The sequence below is a fragment of the Xenopus laevis genome, chromosome 4S, assembly GCF_017654675.1.
Source record: "Xenopus laevis strain J_2021 chromosome 4S, Xenopus_laevis_v10.1, whole genome shotgun sequence".
NCBI classification, from domain to species: Eukaryota; Metazoa; Chordata; class Amphibia; order Anura; family Pipidae; genus Xenopus; species Xenopus laevis.
Genome location: NC_054378.1, coordinates 30,117,408 through 30,131,742, shown reverse-complemented (window position 1 = coordinate 30,131,742; position 14,335 = coordinate 30,117,408). Strand labels below are relative to the sequence as shown.

At 39.0% G+C, this 14,335-nt stretch overlaps 1 protein-coding gene across 3 annotated transcripts in view; it reads left to right on the top strand.

The window, feature by feature from the left end:
* The first annotated feature begins 786 nt into the window (after positions 1-786).
* Positions 787-14,335, top strand: part of bcar1.S (BCAR1, Cas family scaffold protein S homeolog) — a 113,728-nt gene continuing 100,179 nt past the window's right edge. For all 3 annotated transcript variants that reach the window (XM_018260437.2, XM_018260436.2, XM_018260435.2), the window contains exon 1: positions 787-1,408. In XM_018260437.2, coding sequence (XP_018115926.1) covers positions 1,397-1,408 — 12 coding nt within the window. In that variant the 5' untranslated portion in view covers positions 787-1,396. The remainder of the gene's footprint in view (positions 1,409-14,335) is intronic.

Genomic DNA, 14,335 nt, shown 5'->3' with positions numbered 1-14,335 from the left:
AAGTCTCCGCTATGCCCACCAAATGTTTTTCTCCCTCTTTTTCCTTCCAAAATGTTGGGATGTATGAATTGCCATTATATTGTTAGGGAATAATACAAAAACCGGAGATCATTGAGGTAGAAGGTTGAGGAAGTTTAATTATATAATAAACATACACGAGCGTCGTGGGTTCTGTACAGAGTATAACACAGAACTCCAGAACAAAGAAAAGACCACACATTATACACCCTTCGAGAGAGGAACTTCAATGGGGATGGTCTCTCTAAGGAGGATAGGGAGTATTGACAGGTATCTGTCATAGTGTCTCAGTGTGCAATTATCTAGTGTAAGCTAGTTATGTGAACGAGAAGGGAGTAACACAGTGGGAGAGCTTCAAGGCCAGGGCACCTGGTAGAAGCAAAAGGATAACATAACAGACTACTGATAAGAACCTTCTCGGATGGCACACTGTCTCCTGGGTAGTCTTGAAACAGTTCCTAGAAGGGCCCCATGGGCACTTTGAAACTGCTCAGTCCACCATGGAGGGGGGCTTAGGAATGTGAGGGTCCATACAGGGCCTGCAAGACTTTTCCTTCCACAGAATAAAGGCTCTAAAAGAAGTGCCAATCATAATCCGCATCATTTAATGGTATTGCACCAACAAACTACGTTGTGCTTTACATTCAGATGCACTTTATCATAGATTAATTTCTCATCAGAAAAGGGGATTATCCCCCGCGTTTTAAAACCGAGGCCAGTAAGAATTCCTTCCTGTGTTATTCTCTCCATCCTCCAGTAATCCTGCCATAAATGACAAGCCTCAGGGCTCCAGACGAAGGCACACCTCACAAGCCCCACCCTCGCTCTTTTTTTGCATGGGAAAGCCCGAGCAACCAATGGAAGCGAACCTTGGCAAAAGGGCATTGATGGGATACTGTTCTTCTCCCTCGGAATCCCCTCCTCCCCTGCCTGGCCGAGAGACTGCCGGCGTGAGAGACACCCGCTGACTGTCACATGGGGAGACTCCTGGATGAGAGTGCCGTGGGAGGGAGAGACTGTGGGGGAAGGATCCAATAGTACAGTGCTGCCAGCATTGCATGCAGCATGACGGGTAAACGATACGGAGAGCGCGGATATCCTGTCAGTGACCGGGACAAAGAGCATTCGCTATCGACTCTGGCACTCACTGGAAGAATGACAGCTGCCACTGAACTGAGACAGTGATTGACTGGCAGACAAAGACATCGCCACCGGGAGAGTCACATCTCACTTGGGTACCGATCGAATCCAACAACCGGCACAGGGAGATGCCTACTATAGACTGATCGGCTCGGTCAAGTGTCTGTAGGCTCCATATCGGCTCTAGCAATCGGCTTGGATTACAAGCACATCGGGGGGAGCAGACTCAGCTGGAACAATGAACTATCTGGTGAGTGCTGAGATTTGTCCTGTCTGTTCCCTCTCCGACGCAGGAGAGAACTGGCAATTGGGAGAGCCAATACTGGAGAGTGGGGGAGGTGAGCTCGCTGCCAGCGAAGCTGCAATGCCCAACCTGCGACCTTTCAATCTCTGCTAATTACTCCTACCCTCTAAGCAGGCACTCGGAGGTGTAGTGAGTTTTAGTGAACCAACAGCTGGAGAATCGCAGGTTTAAAATCTCTGTTATACTTTTTGAGTTTCTCCTAGTGAGATATAGAGGTTTGAGTAGGGTGAAATGAAACCTACTAGAGATAAAGAGAAATTACTTCAGGCAGGAGAAAGGTAATGTAAGAGAGAGTTAAGAGAGACACGCATGGCTAGTAAGAAATAAAGTTCCAAACAAACTAGTCTAGTGGATTGTGAGGGAGAGGAAATCATTAACTAAATATTATGAGCAAGTTGGTCCAGAGCTGATAACTGGAATGGCTGCCAGCAATAAAACAGATTGGAAAATTTGTGAGATACAAAGGCTGCCTCAGGTACAAGTGTTCACAGTTCAAGTTGTGAGCTTTGGGGTACAAATTGTGACATTGGGTCAGAGATTTGGCAGTAAGGCACAATGGAATATTAAAATGTGAGGGTGAAAGGACAGTCTGTTTGTGTGCAAAATAACAGGGGTGCCTACAAGGATCCCCTAAAAGGAACAGGTATTACAGAAAACTGGGAACTAGATTTCCATTTTACAGACATGTAGGGGTTGTTCACCTTCAAACACCTAGTTGTTTTTCATATAGTTCACCAGAAATAATGACTTTTTTCAGTTACTTTCTATTTTCTGTCAGCTGTTGGAATTGATACAATAGTTGCTAATATTCCAGTGATGTTGCCGAGAAATGTATTAACTAAATGTTGCAAAATTGTAACAGAGCAGAATCTGCACCTGAATTACTGAGCTGGCAGTCTGAAACACCAGAGACACGGACATTAAACTTTAAACTTAGATCTTGAAAAAACAGTAAAAAATAAATAATGGAAAGTAAATGAAAAAAGTCTTTATTTCTGGGAAAACAATCTGAAAACAGTTGAACTGAAAAAAGTGTTTGGAAGGTAAACAACCGCTTTAAAAGGAAGAATGGCAGTGTACTCCAAGACAAATATTTGTCTGTTTTTGTGCAGTTATACAAATCAATCTTTGGGTATGTGGGATGCAGATCAGAGATTTGCTTTCAACCTGCAGTTTTCTGATCAAAGTTGGAGTCTAAGTGGGAGATACTTCTAGATACTTATTTAGAGTGGGGGTTGTGTCACTTCCAGACTGCGTGTTTAAAACTGCATTTGCATCCGATTAATTGGGTGCAAGTCTGGTGTACTTATTGATGCATTGTGCTGTGGGTACCCTAACCTCAGTAAGCTTAGTTTTGGATGAAAGTACCTCAATAAATTTCATCAATGTGTGGTCTCCCTTGCTCCTTTTTAGAAAATTTGCATTAGCAGGTCTGTAAGATAATACAGAAAGTTGTAGTGTAAACAGAGCTCCCAGAGGTATATTATATATTTCAGTCTTCCAGTATCCAGAGGGGATTTACTTTTGGCCCCCTTCTTTTATGTACAATAACTCTGCAAAACTCACATAGTTTTCAGGTCTTAACTTAAAATGGCATACAATCCCTCGCTTTTGAATTGTGGCCAAAAATTAAATCTGCTCACCAGAAATAAGGTCTTATATGTTTTTTTTCCCCTTCTTTATTTCTGTTGACATCAGATTATATGGAGTGGTGGAAATTAATAACGCAATCACCTCTTCCAATAGCCTCTGTCATGTGATCAATGATATCATTATACTATAAATGCATATATCCAGGGATGGAATATGAATAAAAGGGCTTGGAGCCAGTAAGACAAATGTACAAACCAGACATATGATTTTAAGAGCCAGGGGGGTGGAACCTATATGTAAAATATCTGAAAAAGTCAGATGGAAAAATTAGTAATCATGGTTACTACACTCCTAGAATTTGTTTTCTTGATTTGGGCCCTCCTTACCTTCCTCACCCCAAGTGGCATCACTGCAAAATTGCTAAAATATCTGTTTTTTATCACCTACACAGTAATGGTAGTTCCATCTCAGTGTGTTTTACACACTGCACAAACAGTATAAACAGTATAAACATTATAAAAGTTTGTGTAGTGTGCAGTTATTACACTAAAGTCTCAAAACCTATTCATCTACTGCAGTATTTCAGCAGTGGGTGAACAAGAAGTAAACAAATGAAAACACAATGTATATAAAGTGCAAGATGTGCTTTAGCTTCCAGCTTTGATCTTTAGGCCACTCTGATCCTCTACAAAGAAGGTCTAAGGGTGATGTTGCATTGGTCCATTCACTATCCTATCTGGCCATTGTCCCCAGGTACAGCCTTAAAACAAATTGCTTGTGTGTCTCAAAGTGAAGCAGACCATTATCTTTTTCTGGGGCTGTCCATAGTATTCGGGGGTTTCATATTTTTCCTTCTGCAACTCCACAAGTATAACTGAGGGCAGGTTGGTTGCTATATGGTACACACATTAACACTTGCTATAATTGGAGCACAACATTCTAAAGGTCAGATAAAGGAGGTCTGATAGGAGTATGTTAACCATGCCTTCTTTTTTGCCTCTGAGGTCCGCTTGGTTCAGTGAGCGTATTCCATATTGTCTCCTGACCCAACTGCTGTATTGAAGCTTTGCTGAGTGTTTCCATAGAGTAACAGCTCCCATCAGTACATTGTAAAATTCTGCTGCAAGAACTATTTATCTGATCTGATTACCAGGTTTTTAGTAAATCCATGTCTTGTGTCCCTATATCACTTTTAATATGCTTTAAAACCATTGACTGCAGTACTTTAAAGCCCTTTGTGCCTCTTACTGATTTTCCCCCATAATGGACCCCTAAGTTCTAGTAAAGTATTGAATGGCTTCGCTCTATTTAATGCCTATGCATACAGTATTTCTCCCTTGCGGCACCTTCATGTTAGAATTCACTAGCATGCTTCAAAATGCCTGCCCTTAGTACATATAGAGACATAGCTAGCTTTTACTACAATCAAAACATTTTGAGCTTTCCAGCATGGGACAAACAGACTATGCCCCTTGTACTGTTTATGCTTACCATATTTTAAAAATATAAAAACAAAAAACATTATTATAAGACTAGTATATGATGCATACTACAAACAAGTGAATATGGGCTTATGCACATTATATGCACAAAAATACAAATATCTGGCATTGTAGCTGTTATATCTCTGTAAATTATTTGCCTGGATCTCTGACTTATGAAATATCTGGCACAGTTCAACCTCACATAAGGGGAGCCTATTATTTCATAGAAACTACAGTTAAACATGTACCTGAAGATATATAGAATTACTGGTAGTAAGGAAGGATTGTTAACATATTACATTGCTAAATGACAATTGTCTTGGGTTGACGAAACTGCATTTATCTGAAGGGGCAACTAGTTTTGTAATATTTATTTATGAATCATTTAGATAAAATTGATACAAGCTGTGTTACATCCTAGAGTAAATTACTACAGAAAACACCTTGGTGAACTTTATCAGATGAGTTTCCAGGCATTTTGTATATAAAACCCAAGGAATAACTTATTGGGCACATTTTGTGCATAAAAAAAAAAAAACCTCAGTCTGATGTTTCATATGTCACTTGAAAATGTTATCCTAAATTTCCCCTTATTCTTGATGCATAATTCCTTGTTGGAAGACTAACGTATAACATAGCAATGTGCTGAATGGTATGATATGAAATTTTATAAACAGGCTGATCTGATCATTTTTCTGGCTCCCATTGCACACTACGGTGACTATTGCATAATCTTAAAGGGGAAGTAAAGTCTAAAATAGAATAAGGCTAGAAATGCTGTATTTTGTATACTAAACATAAATATGAACTAACTGCACCACATGCCTAATCAAACAAATGATTTATGCTTTCAAAGTTGGCCACAGGGGGTCACAATCTTGTAACTTTGTTAAACATCTTTGCAAGACAAAGACTGCACACATGCTCAGTGTGGTCTGGGCTGCTTAGGGATCGTCATAAATTATCAAAACAGTCAAATAATGTTTGCCAGAAGCCGACACAGCAAGACTGATTAATAATAAGAATAGGCAGACTGCACTGGGTCCTGTGTTGTCATGTAATCTAATGTGGATTTTAGAATTTTTGTATTGTTTAATACAGACTTTCTCCAACTCTGCAGAACCAGTGTCTGCAGCAAAATAATCCTCCAAATAGAATCCCAGTTTATCTGTTTAAATCTGGCTCCACAATCTTTGTCCCTGCAGCTGGAGTTGGAAACAGTAAAGGGGATATAAAGGCAAAAATAAAATCCAATACAAATCTCTACATAGTCGCTGACTGATCTACAGGGAAACAAACAAAGCTGCTTGAGTTCTGCATAGCTGGGAAGTAAGGCACGGGCTCCCCTTGCTGTTCATAAGTATTATTGTTTCCCTGCAGAGCAGTTAGGGACCATCTGACAATTCCTATCCATAGCAGTAACAGGGGAAGGAAGGTGGGACAGGAGCCACTTGACCCTAGGAAGTGTGACTATGTTATCAATTCTGAAAACCACTAGACATTATCAGGCAAAGTGGACTCCATGTGATTAACCTCCTCACCACCACAGGCAGAGCTAAATAAGCATTGTTAGCCCTCTGGCAGAGTAAGGTTACAAGGCAGCTCACATTAAGGAATCCTTACTCGCATAGATTAGTTCAAACCACATGTAGTCTAGTGAGTCATGTAAGGATTGAATACTAAACCATACTAATAGACTAATCTCTATCAGTCATGCTAGTCATAACTCTGTGTAAAGGAGAATTTTTGGTCAGCTGAAGGGAGGGATCAGACTAATGATAGCGGGGCACTAACATGGGACAGAAGTAGGGTTGCCACCTGGCCGGTATTTTACCGGCCTGACCGGGAAAAATGATGGTTGGTCCCAATGTTATTAATAGGGAAAAATTATATATATATATATATATATATATATATATATATATATATATATAGATAGATAGATAGATAGATAGATAGATAGATAGGCCGGTATTTTTTTCCAGAAAAGGTGGTAACCCTAGACAGAACGAATATCTCCAACATTCATTTACCCTGACACAGTGAGCAAAATGCTAGTGCAATTGCCAGATTTTTCCCCACAATGAAGTAGATGTGTGAAGAGTGCATTTGGATGCAAGTACCTTTAATGAAAGTGGACATACTGTAAATGAGCCATTCTCTGTTCTACATGTTATATTTCCATTCTGTTCTGTATTTATTTCAGCCCAGCATTACAAGTGCCTAGCAACCACTGAGTAACTTTCAGTCATGAATGAGAATTTCTTTGGGGAATAGAGACATATAGGGAAAATGTGTGGAATGCAGAGGGCCACTGCTGGCTTGTACATATTGTCTGCTGATGACTGCGGTAAAATACAGGGTCCCATTGTACAGAAGCATCCATCCAAGATCTGCACATTACACTTCACGAATGGCTGATGTTAAGCAAAAATGTATCTTTCACAAAAAAAAGTAGTGTCGTCTTTGCAGCTGCGAGTTGTAAATGAGTCCTCATGAGTGATGGTGTCAAGCAGCCTCACTTCCTAGAAATATTAGATCACAAAAGGAGATAGATAATCTTGAAAAAATTTAGAAGCCTGTGGAAATGAAAGGAAGTCTCCCATACTGAAATTCAGTCTGCCACATGGAATTGTCTTTCACAGCCTTTCATACATTCACTTTCTCTAGCTGGATAAAAGTTTCATTTACAAAAAGCATTTTAAAGTACTTACCCATTAGAAGAAAGGCAGTAGAACAGTTATCTAGTAACATAGTAAATTAGGTTGAAAAAAGACACATGCCCATCAAGTCCAACCTTTTAACTCTATTTTAACCTGCCTAACTGCTAACTGCCAGAGAAAGGCAAAAACCCCATCTGAAGCCTCTCCAATTTGCCTTCCATAACCCTGTATTCGCTTACTTGTTAAAAAGCCATCCAACCTCGTCTTAAAGCTATCTACTAACGTGTCAGCCTGTATGACTGATTCAGGGAGAGAATGCCACATCTTCACACCTCTCACTGTAAAAAAACCATCAGAATATTTAGGGGTAATCTCCTTTCTTCACATTGGAATGGGTGACCTTGCGTCAGATGGAAAAAGCAATGTCCAATTTTGGCAGTTTACGATCACATACTTTACTACATTACAGATCTACAAATAAGAATACACGTGGAGCTCACCTAGTCTCTTAGTCGGATTTTCCCACGGGGTTTCCTGTGCTTGATATCCCAGTTTGGTCAAACTGTAGAAAATATGAAGGTGTGGGACACATCCAAGGCAGCAACTGGACTGCAATAGTTTCTTTATTGGGGGTAGAGATACACAACATGTTTCGGGCGGCGCCCTTTGTCAAGTGTGCAGGAACAATCAAACAACAAACTTAAAAAACCTCAAAACCTCATGTGACCTATCACATGTCGCATGGGTTAATTTCACAAAGTTAACCCCTTGGTGTAACATAGAGTGAAGTGCATTTAGTGCATAGTGCAACAAAACAATTATAAAGTGCATAGTAACAAACCATTCTAACATGGTACACGTTTAGCGTATATCTGATTATATAAGTGTATATGCGTTGTTGTGACACAATATTAATACTGTGTAAAACCATTGTATAAAACAGATAAAAAATCTCTTTATACATATAGTGAAAAAACTTGCATTAAACATTTTTTTAAAACACCATTATTACAATAAAAAATTTTTTAATGTGCACATTATTTCTTACAAATCACACGACTGTGTCAAATGTCCCAATGAACAAATCCGATTGCTTATTTTGATAAAACCAGGAAACTGCTTAGATCAGCCTAACCTGTAGATACAAATGGACACTGCAAATTAGCCTATCCAATCACTTGTTGTTGTTACTATGTTGTGAACATTAGCAGCAATATATTGCTCTAGAAATGTCTAATCATACTGGCAATTATTCGCAACATTGTTGTGATATTACTGAATACTGGTAGCTAACAATGTATATACCTATTAAAGTAGACTCACCCTTACATGATTCTGTAGGAGATCCTTGACCATACAGCTAGCTGACTAATTATAATACCTATGGGTAAAAGACAGTACATTAATTCCTTACATCAGTTATAAAAAGCATGACAAATTGTATTGTTCATTTAACCCCTTAGGCTGGGTACTTTCCAAACGCCTAATCCATCTCGCTTCTCTTTGTAACAATATGGTACTGTGATCCCCTCCTCTAGTCGGTTTTGGTACTGTTTCTAATATTTTCCTTTTAAGCTGACATACATTATGCTTAGCCATGTGAAAATGTCTAGATACAGATGTATCAGAGTAACTATCAGCTTTAAAATTTCTTATGTTGCCCTTATGTTCCTTGATCCTAACATTCACAGGTCTAATGGTTTTGCCCACATACAGCATCCCACACGGGCATTTCAGGACATATATCACGTGGGTTGTTTTACATGTAGCAAACGCATTCAGCTTAATTTCTTGCCCTGATATGGGATGATTTATATTAGGGCCCTTTATGATAGAACTACAACAATTGCACTCCATGCACGGAAAGGTACCAACTTTTGCCTTACCTTTAAATGGTGTATTTAGTCTATCTGATCCTACACTGGAGCACAATGTGTCCCGTATTGATTTGCCTTTTTTGTATGCAAACCGGGGGAAGTTAGAAAAAAGGGGTCCGAAAGTGGCATCAGTCTGCAGTACTGGCCAATATTGTTTAACAATTCTTTCTACCATTTTACTCCTGTTATCATATTTACTAACGAAAGTTAGTTTATCCCTATCAATTTTCTTTTGTTTGGGTCTTAGTATTTAGTGCGTTCTATCTTCTGGACCTCCTCTTCCACTGCTTTAAGTTTCCCTTTGAGTACCCCCTCTGTATAAACCTGTCAGTTAAGTCTTTACATGCTATTTTATAACCCCTTTCACTGGATGCAATTTTCTTTGCCCGCATATATTGCCCCTTTGGAATGGCATTTAGGGTTTGAGGATTATGGAAACTTTTCCTATGCAAAAGATTGTTCCTATCCATTGCCTTACGGTACAAATTAGTACTTAAACGGTTGTTTTCCAATTTAATTTGTACATCCAAAAAAATTAATCTCATTTTTGGAAAACTCCATTGTAAACTTGACTGTCCGGTGCGCTTCATTGGCAGAATCAACCATATTCGTGAATGCTTCAAGTGGTCCATCCCACAAAATTAGGATGTCATCCACATACCTAAAATAGTGGATAATATATTTCATATATGGCTCTTTAAGAAACAGTTTCTTTTCCAAATCGTAAACAAATAGGTTAGCCAGGGACGGTGCTACTGCAGATCCCATAGACGTCCCCTGCCTTTGCCAGTAGAACGAATCTTCAAATTTAAAATAATTCTTTTTCAGCACCACTTCAAGACAGTCAAGTATGAAGTATATTTTTGCATTCATCTTATTGGTTTCCAACAGGGCTTCCTCTACACATTTAATCCCTTCATCTTGGGGTATAGCAGTAAAAAGACTTTGTATGTCAATACTACAGAGTAAAACCCCCGAGTTTACCATCGGAATTTCCCCAAGTTTAATCAAAAGATCGTTATTTATCTTTAAGGCAAGTGGGAAGATTACAAACTAACTCCTGTAAATGATAATCAATAAATTTAGATAGGGGTTCAAGCACTGAACCGATGCCCGACACTATAGGTCTTCCAGGTGGGTTTTCTAGTGTCTTATGTATTTTAGGTAACACATATAGAGTAGGGATCCTAGGAAAATCTGTAATCAGGAAATCTTTAGTAGTTTTATCAATAATTCCTGTAATATGGGCCTCAGTTACCATTAGATCTATAATTTTCTTCAACTTTGCAGTCGGGTCAGTTTCAATCGGGGCATAATGGCCAGGGGTTTCACGTTGTCTCTGGACTTCTGACCTATAGTTGGCTACATCCATCACAACCACTGCCCCTCCCTTATCTGCCTTCTTGATTATGATATCTTTATTGTTTTTGAGTGCAGTAAGGGCCTTTTTTTCTGCAAATGAAAGATTACTAGTGGTTCTGCTCTTACCTTCCCAGGACTTTTTCACCTCTTCTATAACCACATTTGTAATTGTTTCTAGGGCAGGGCAAGTAGTGTCTGGAACATACATACTTTTCTTTTTCAAAGGCGGAATATTTGTAATAGGTTGCGCCTTAGGAAAAGTCATTTTTAATTTGGCAGACCGAATAAATTTGTAGAAATCCACCTCCCAATCAAAAAATTCCATAGAATAACTGGGCACAAAACTTAAACCCTTGTTTAAAACGTTCAGTTCAGCCTTAGTCAGTACATAGGATGATAAGTTCACAACAAGTTCGTTTACCTTCTGCTGCTGTTGCTCCGGTATCGTTGTGGGTAGGCTTCTCTTGCTATTGGATAACGTGGATTCTTCTTCTCGATTATTCCCGGCCCCTCTTTGGGACGAGCCCCTAAAAAATGCTGCCCATCTTTATTAGACGCTTGCTCCTCATCTTCTGTGCTGGTGTAGGTTGAAGACTCCGCTGTGTATGGTTCACGCGGGTATTTGTTATGCTGACGAATTGGTCTGCGATTTCCTCCATAGCGTTCTCTTTGCGCATAGAATTTCTTTGGCTCATCGGCTGCTCGTTGTTGCGGTCCGCTATTCACAGGCGGGCTCCCCGATATTCTATGTAGACGTTGTTTACTCCGCTCCTCTTTCCAGCAGTAAACCTGCCCGCTCTCATAATCATTGCGGTCACGCTGGAATTTCTTCCTTTTCCGCTCTGTTACCTCAGCCTGTAATTTAGTAAGGATTTCATTGTGTTCCCTGGTCGTCGCCTCCATCTTTGCTGCACCAATCTTAGAAGCAACTTCCGCTTTCACGCTCTCCAGTGTTTCAGTTAACTCTTTCATCTCCATATCCAGGCACTCAATCGTAAGTACCATGAAATCAAATGAGCATTTATTGCTTATTTCTTGCCATCGTTTGTTCATTAAAGGTATAGCAGTACATAAATTCGGCTTATTCACCACTCTCAAACCTCTCGGTATTATATTGGAGCGGACATATTCGGTCAATGTTGATCGGTGTAATCTCAGATTCAGTAGCCGTTTCTCCAAGAGCAAAAGCTCCTCAGCTGGTTCCCTCTTATCGGAACTCCCAAGATTAAGGGAAATATTTTCTCCTTGCCCCAATATTCTTTCAATTTCCATTGTGCTATATGCAAATGTGGAAGTTGTTCCTTTAAACTCATTCCCCAATTGTGACATCTTGTCTATAGTGAAGCTGCACTCACGTTACACAGTCTGAACATGCAAATAAGAATACACATGGAGCTCACCTACGGGGGAATGTAATAAAAATCGCTAACAGAAAATCTATTCGCAATGCGAAAAGTTATGCCTTTGCGCGAACAAATTTAGCTTTGTGCGAATTTAATATAGCTTTTGCGAGCCCGGAAACTGTTTAGCGACCACTTCCGACAGTGAAAGTCCGTTTGCGAATTGTATAGTTTGCGCCAATGCGCAGTCAATGTAATAAAACTTCTTACTGAAAAAGTCGTTATGTTTGCTCCAAAAGATTACGACACCTTCAAGCACTTCTTATGAGTGTGCAATAAAAATTCGCAATGCGCAATTAAAATTCGCAATGCAATAACAGTTTAAGGAACAATATTACATTGCGAGATGTGGATTTTTAGTCTTATTGGTGCGAATTGTTTTGCTCTTTGCGACTTTTATTACATTCCCCTGCTAGTCTCTTAGTCAGATTTTCCCACGGGGTATCCTGTGCTTGATATCCCAGTTTAGTCAAACTGTAGAAAATATGAAGGTGTGGGACACATCCAAGGCAGCAACTGGACTGCAATGTCCAGTTTCGGGCGGCGCCCTTTGTCAAATGTGCAGGAACAATCAAACAACAAACTTAAAAAACCTCAAAACCTCATGTGACCTATCACATGTCGCATGGGTTAATTTCACAAAGTTAACCCCTTGGTGTAACATAGAGTGAAGTGCATTTAGTGCATAGTGCAACAAAACAATTATAAAGTGCATAGTAACAAACCATTCTAACATGGTACACGTTTAGCGTATATCTGATTATATAAGTGCATATGCGTTGTTGTGACACAATATTAATACTGTGTAAAACCATTGTATAAAACAGATAAAAATTCTCTTTATATATATCGTGAAAAAACTTGCATTAAACATTTTTTTAAAACACCATTATTACAATAAAAAAAAATTTAAAACACCTTATGTGCACATTATTCTTACAAATCACACGACTGTGTCAAATGTCCCAATGAACAAATCTGATTGCTTATTTTGATAAAACCAGGAAACTGCTTAGATCAGCCTAACCTGTAGATACAAATGGACACTGCAAATTAGCCTATCCAATCACTTGTTGTTGTTACTATGTTGTGAACATTAGCAGCAATATATTGCTCTAGAAATGTCTAATCATACTGGCAATTATTCGCAACATTGTTTTGTTGCACTATGCACTAAATGCACTTCACTCTATGTTACACCAAGGGGTTAACTTTGTGAAATTAACCCATGCGACATGTGATAGGTCACAAAACCTCATGTGACCTATCACATGTCGCATGGGTTAATTTCACAAAGTTAACCCCTTGGTGTAACATAGAGTGAAGTGCATTTAGTGCATAGTGCAACAAAACAATTATAAAGTGCATAGTAACAAACCATTCTAACATGGTACACGTTTAGCGTATATCTGATTATATAAGTGCATATGCGTTGTTGTGACACAATATTAATACTGTGTAAAACCATTGTATAAAACAGATAAAAATTCTCTTTATACATATCGTGAAAAAACTTGCATTAAACATTTTTTTAAAACACCATTATTACAATAAAAAAAAAATTAAAACACCTTATGTGCACATTATTCTTAAAAATCACACGACTGTGTCAAATGTCCCAATGAACAAATCTGATTGCTTATTTTGATAAAAACAGGAAACTGCTTAGATCAGCCTAACCTGTAGATACAAATGGACACTGCAAATTAGCCTATCCAATCACTTGTTGTTGTTACTATGTTGTGAACATTAGCAGCAATATATTGCTCTAGAAATGTCTAATCATACTGGCAATTATTCGCAACATTGTTGCCGCCCGAAACATGTTGTGTATCTCTACCCCCAATAAAGAAACTATTGCAGTCCAGTTGCTGCCTTGGATGTATCCTACACCTTCATATTTTCTACATTACAGATCTAACCTGTCCCTCAAGAGTTATGATCTTTTGATGCTTCAGACCATTCTTTTCACTCACATTTCTGTCTTGAAGAGAAATATGGGGTTTGCACAATTTACTGGCGTATTTATTGAATGCAATCCCAGGACATTCTGAAATGGTTGAGCACTTTACAACAAACGAAATCTCCTTTCTGAGTACTGTGGTGTATATTCCCACCATCATTAGCAAATTTTTCAGAATAGGCTGTTTTTTATTTTGTTCTCAGCTGCCTTGGTCCTTTACAAAGGTGAACACATTGTGACCAAAAAGTCAGTGAGGGTCATTTATCAACACTGGGCAAATTTGCCCATGGGCAGTAACCCATAGCAACCAATCAGATTGCTGCTTTCATTGTTCTACTTGCAGCTGTCTTTAAAAAGCTAATCCCTGATTGGTTGCTATAGGTAACTGCCCATGGGCAAATTTGCCCAGTGTTGATAAATGAGCCCCACTTGCTCTTTGAACAAGAGCAGCCAGAATCATTACTTTTAATTGGCACAAAATTAAAGTGAAACCTTCTGAGGCAAGGTTCAGTTATACGTTTATATGCAGAT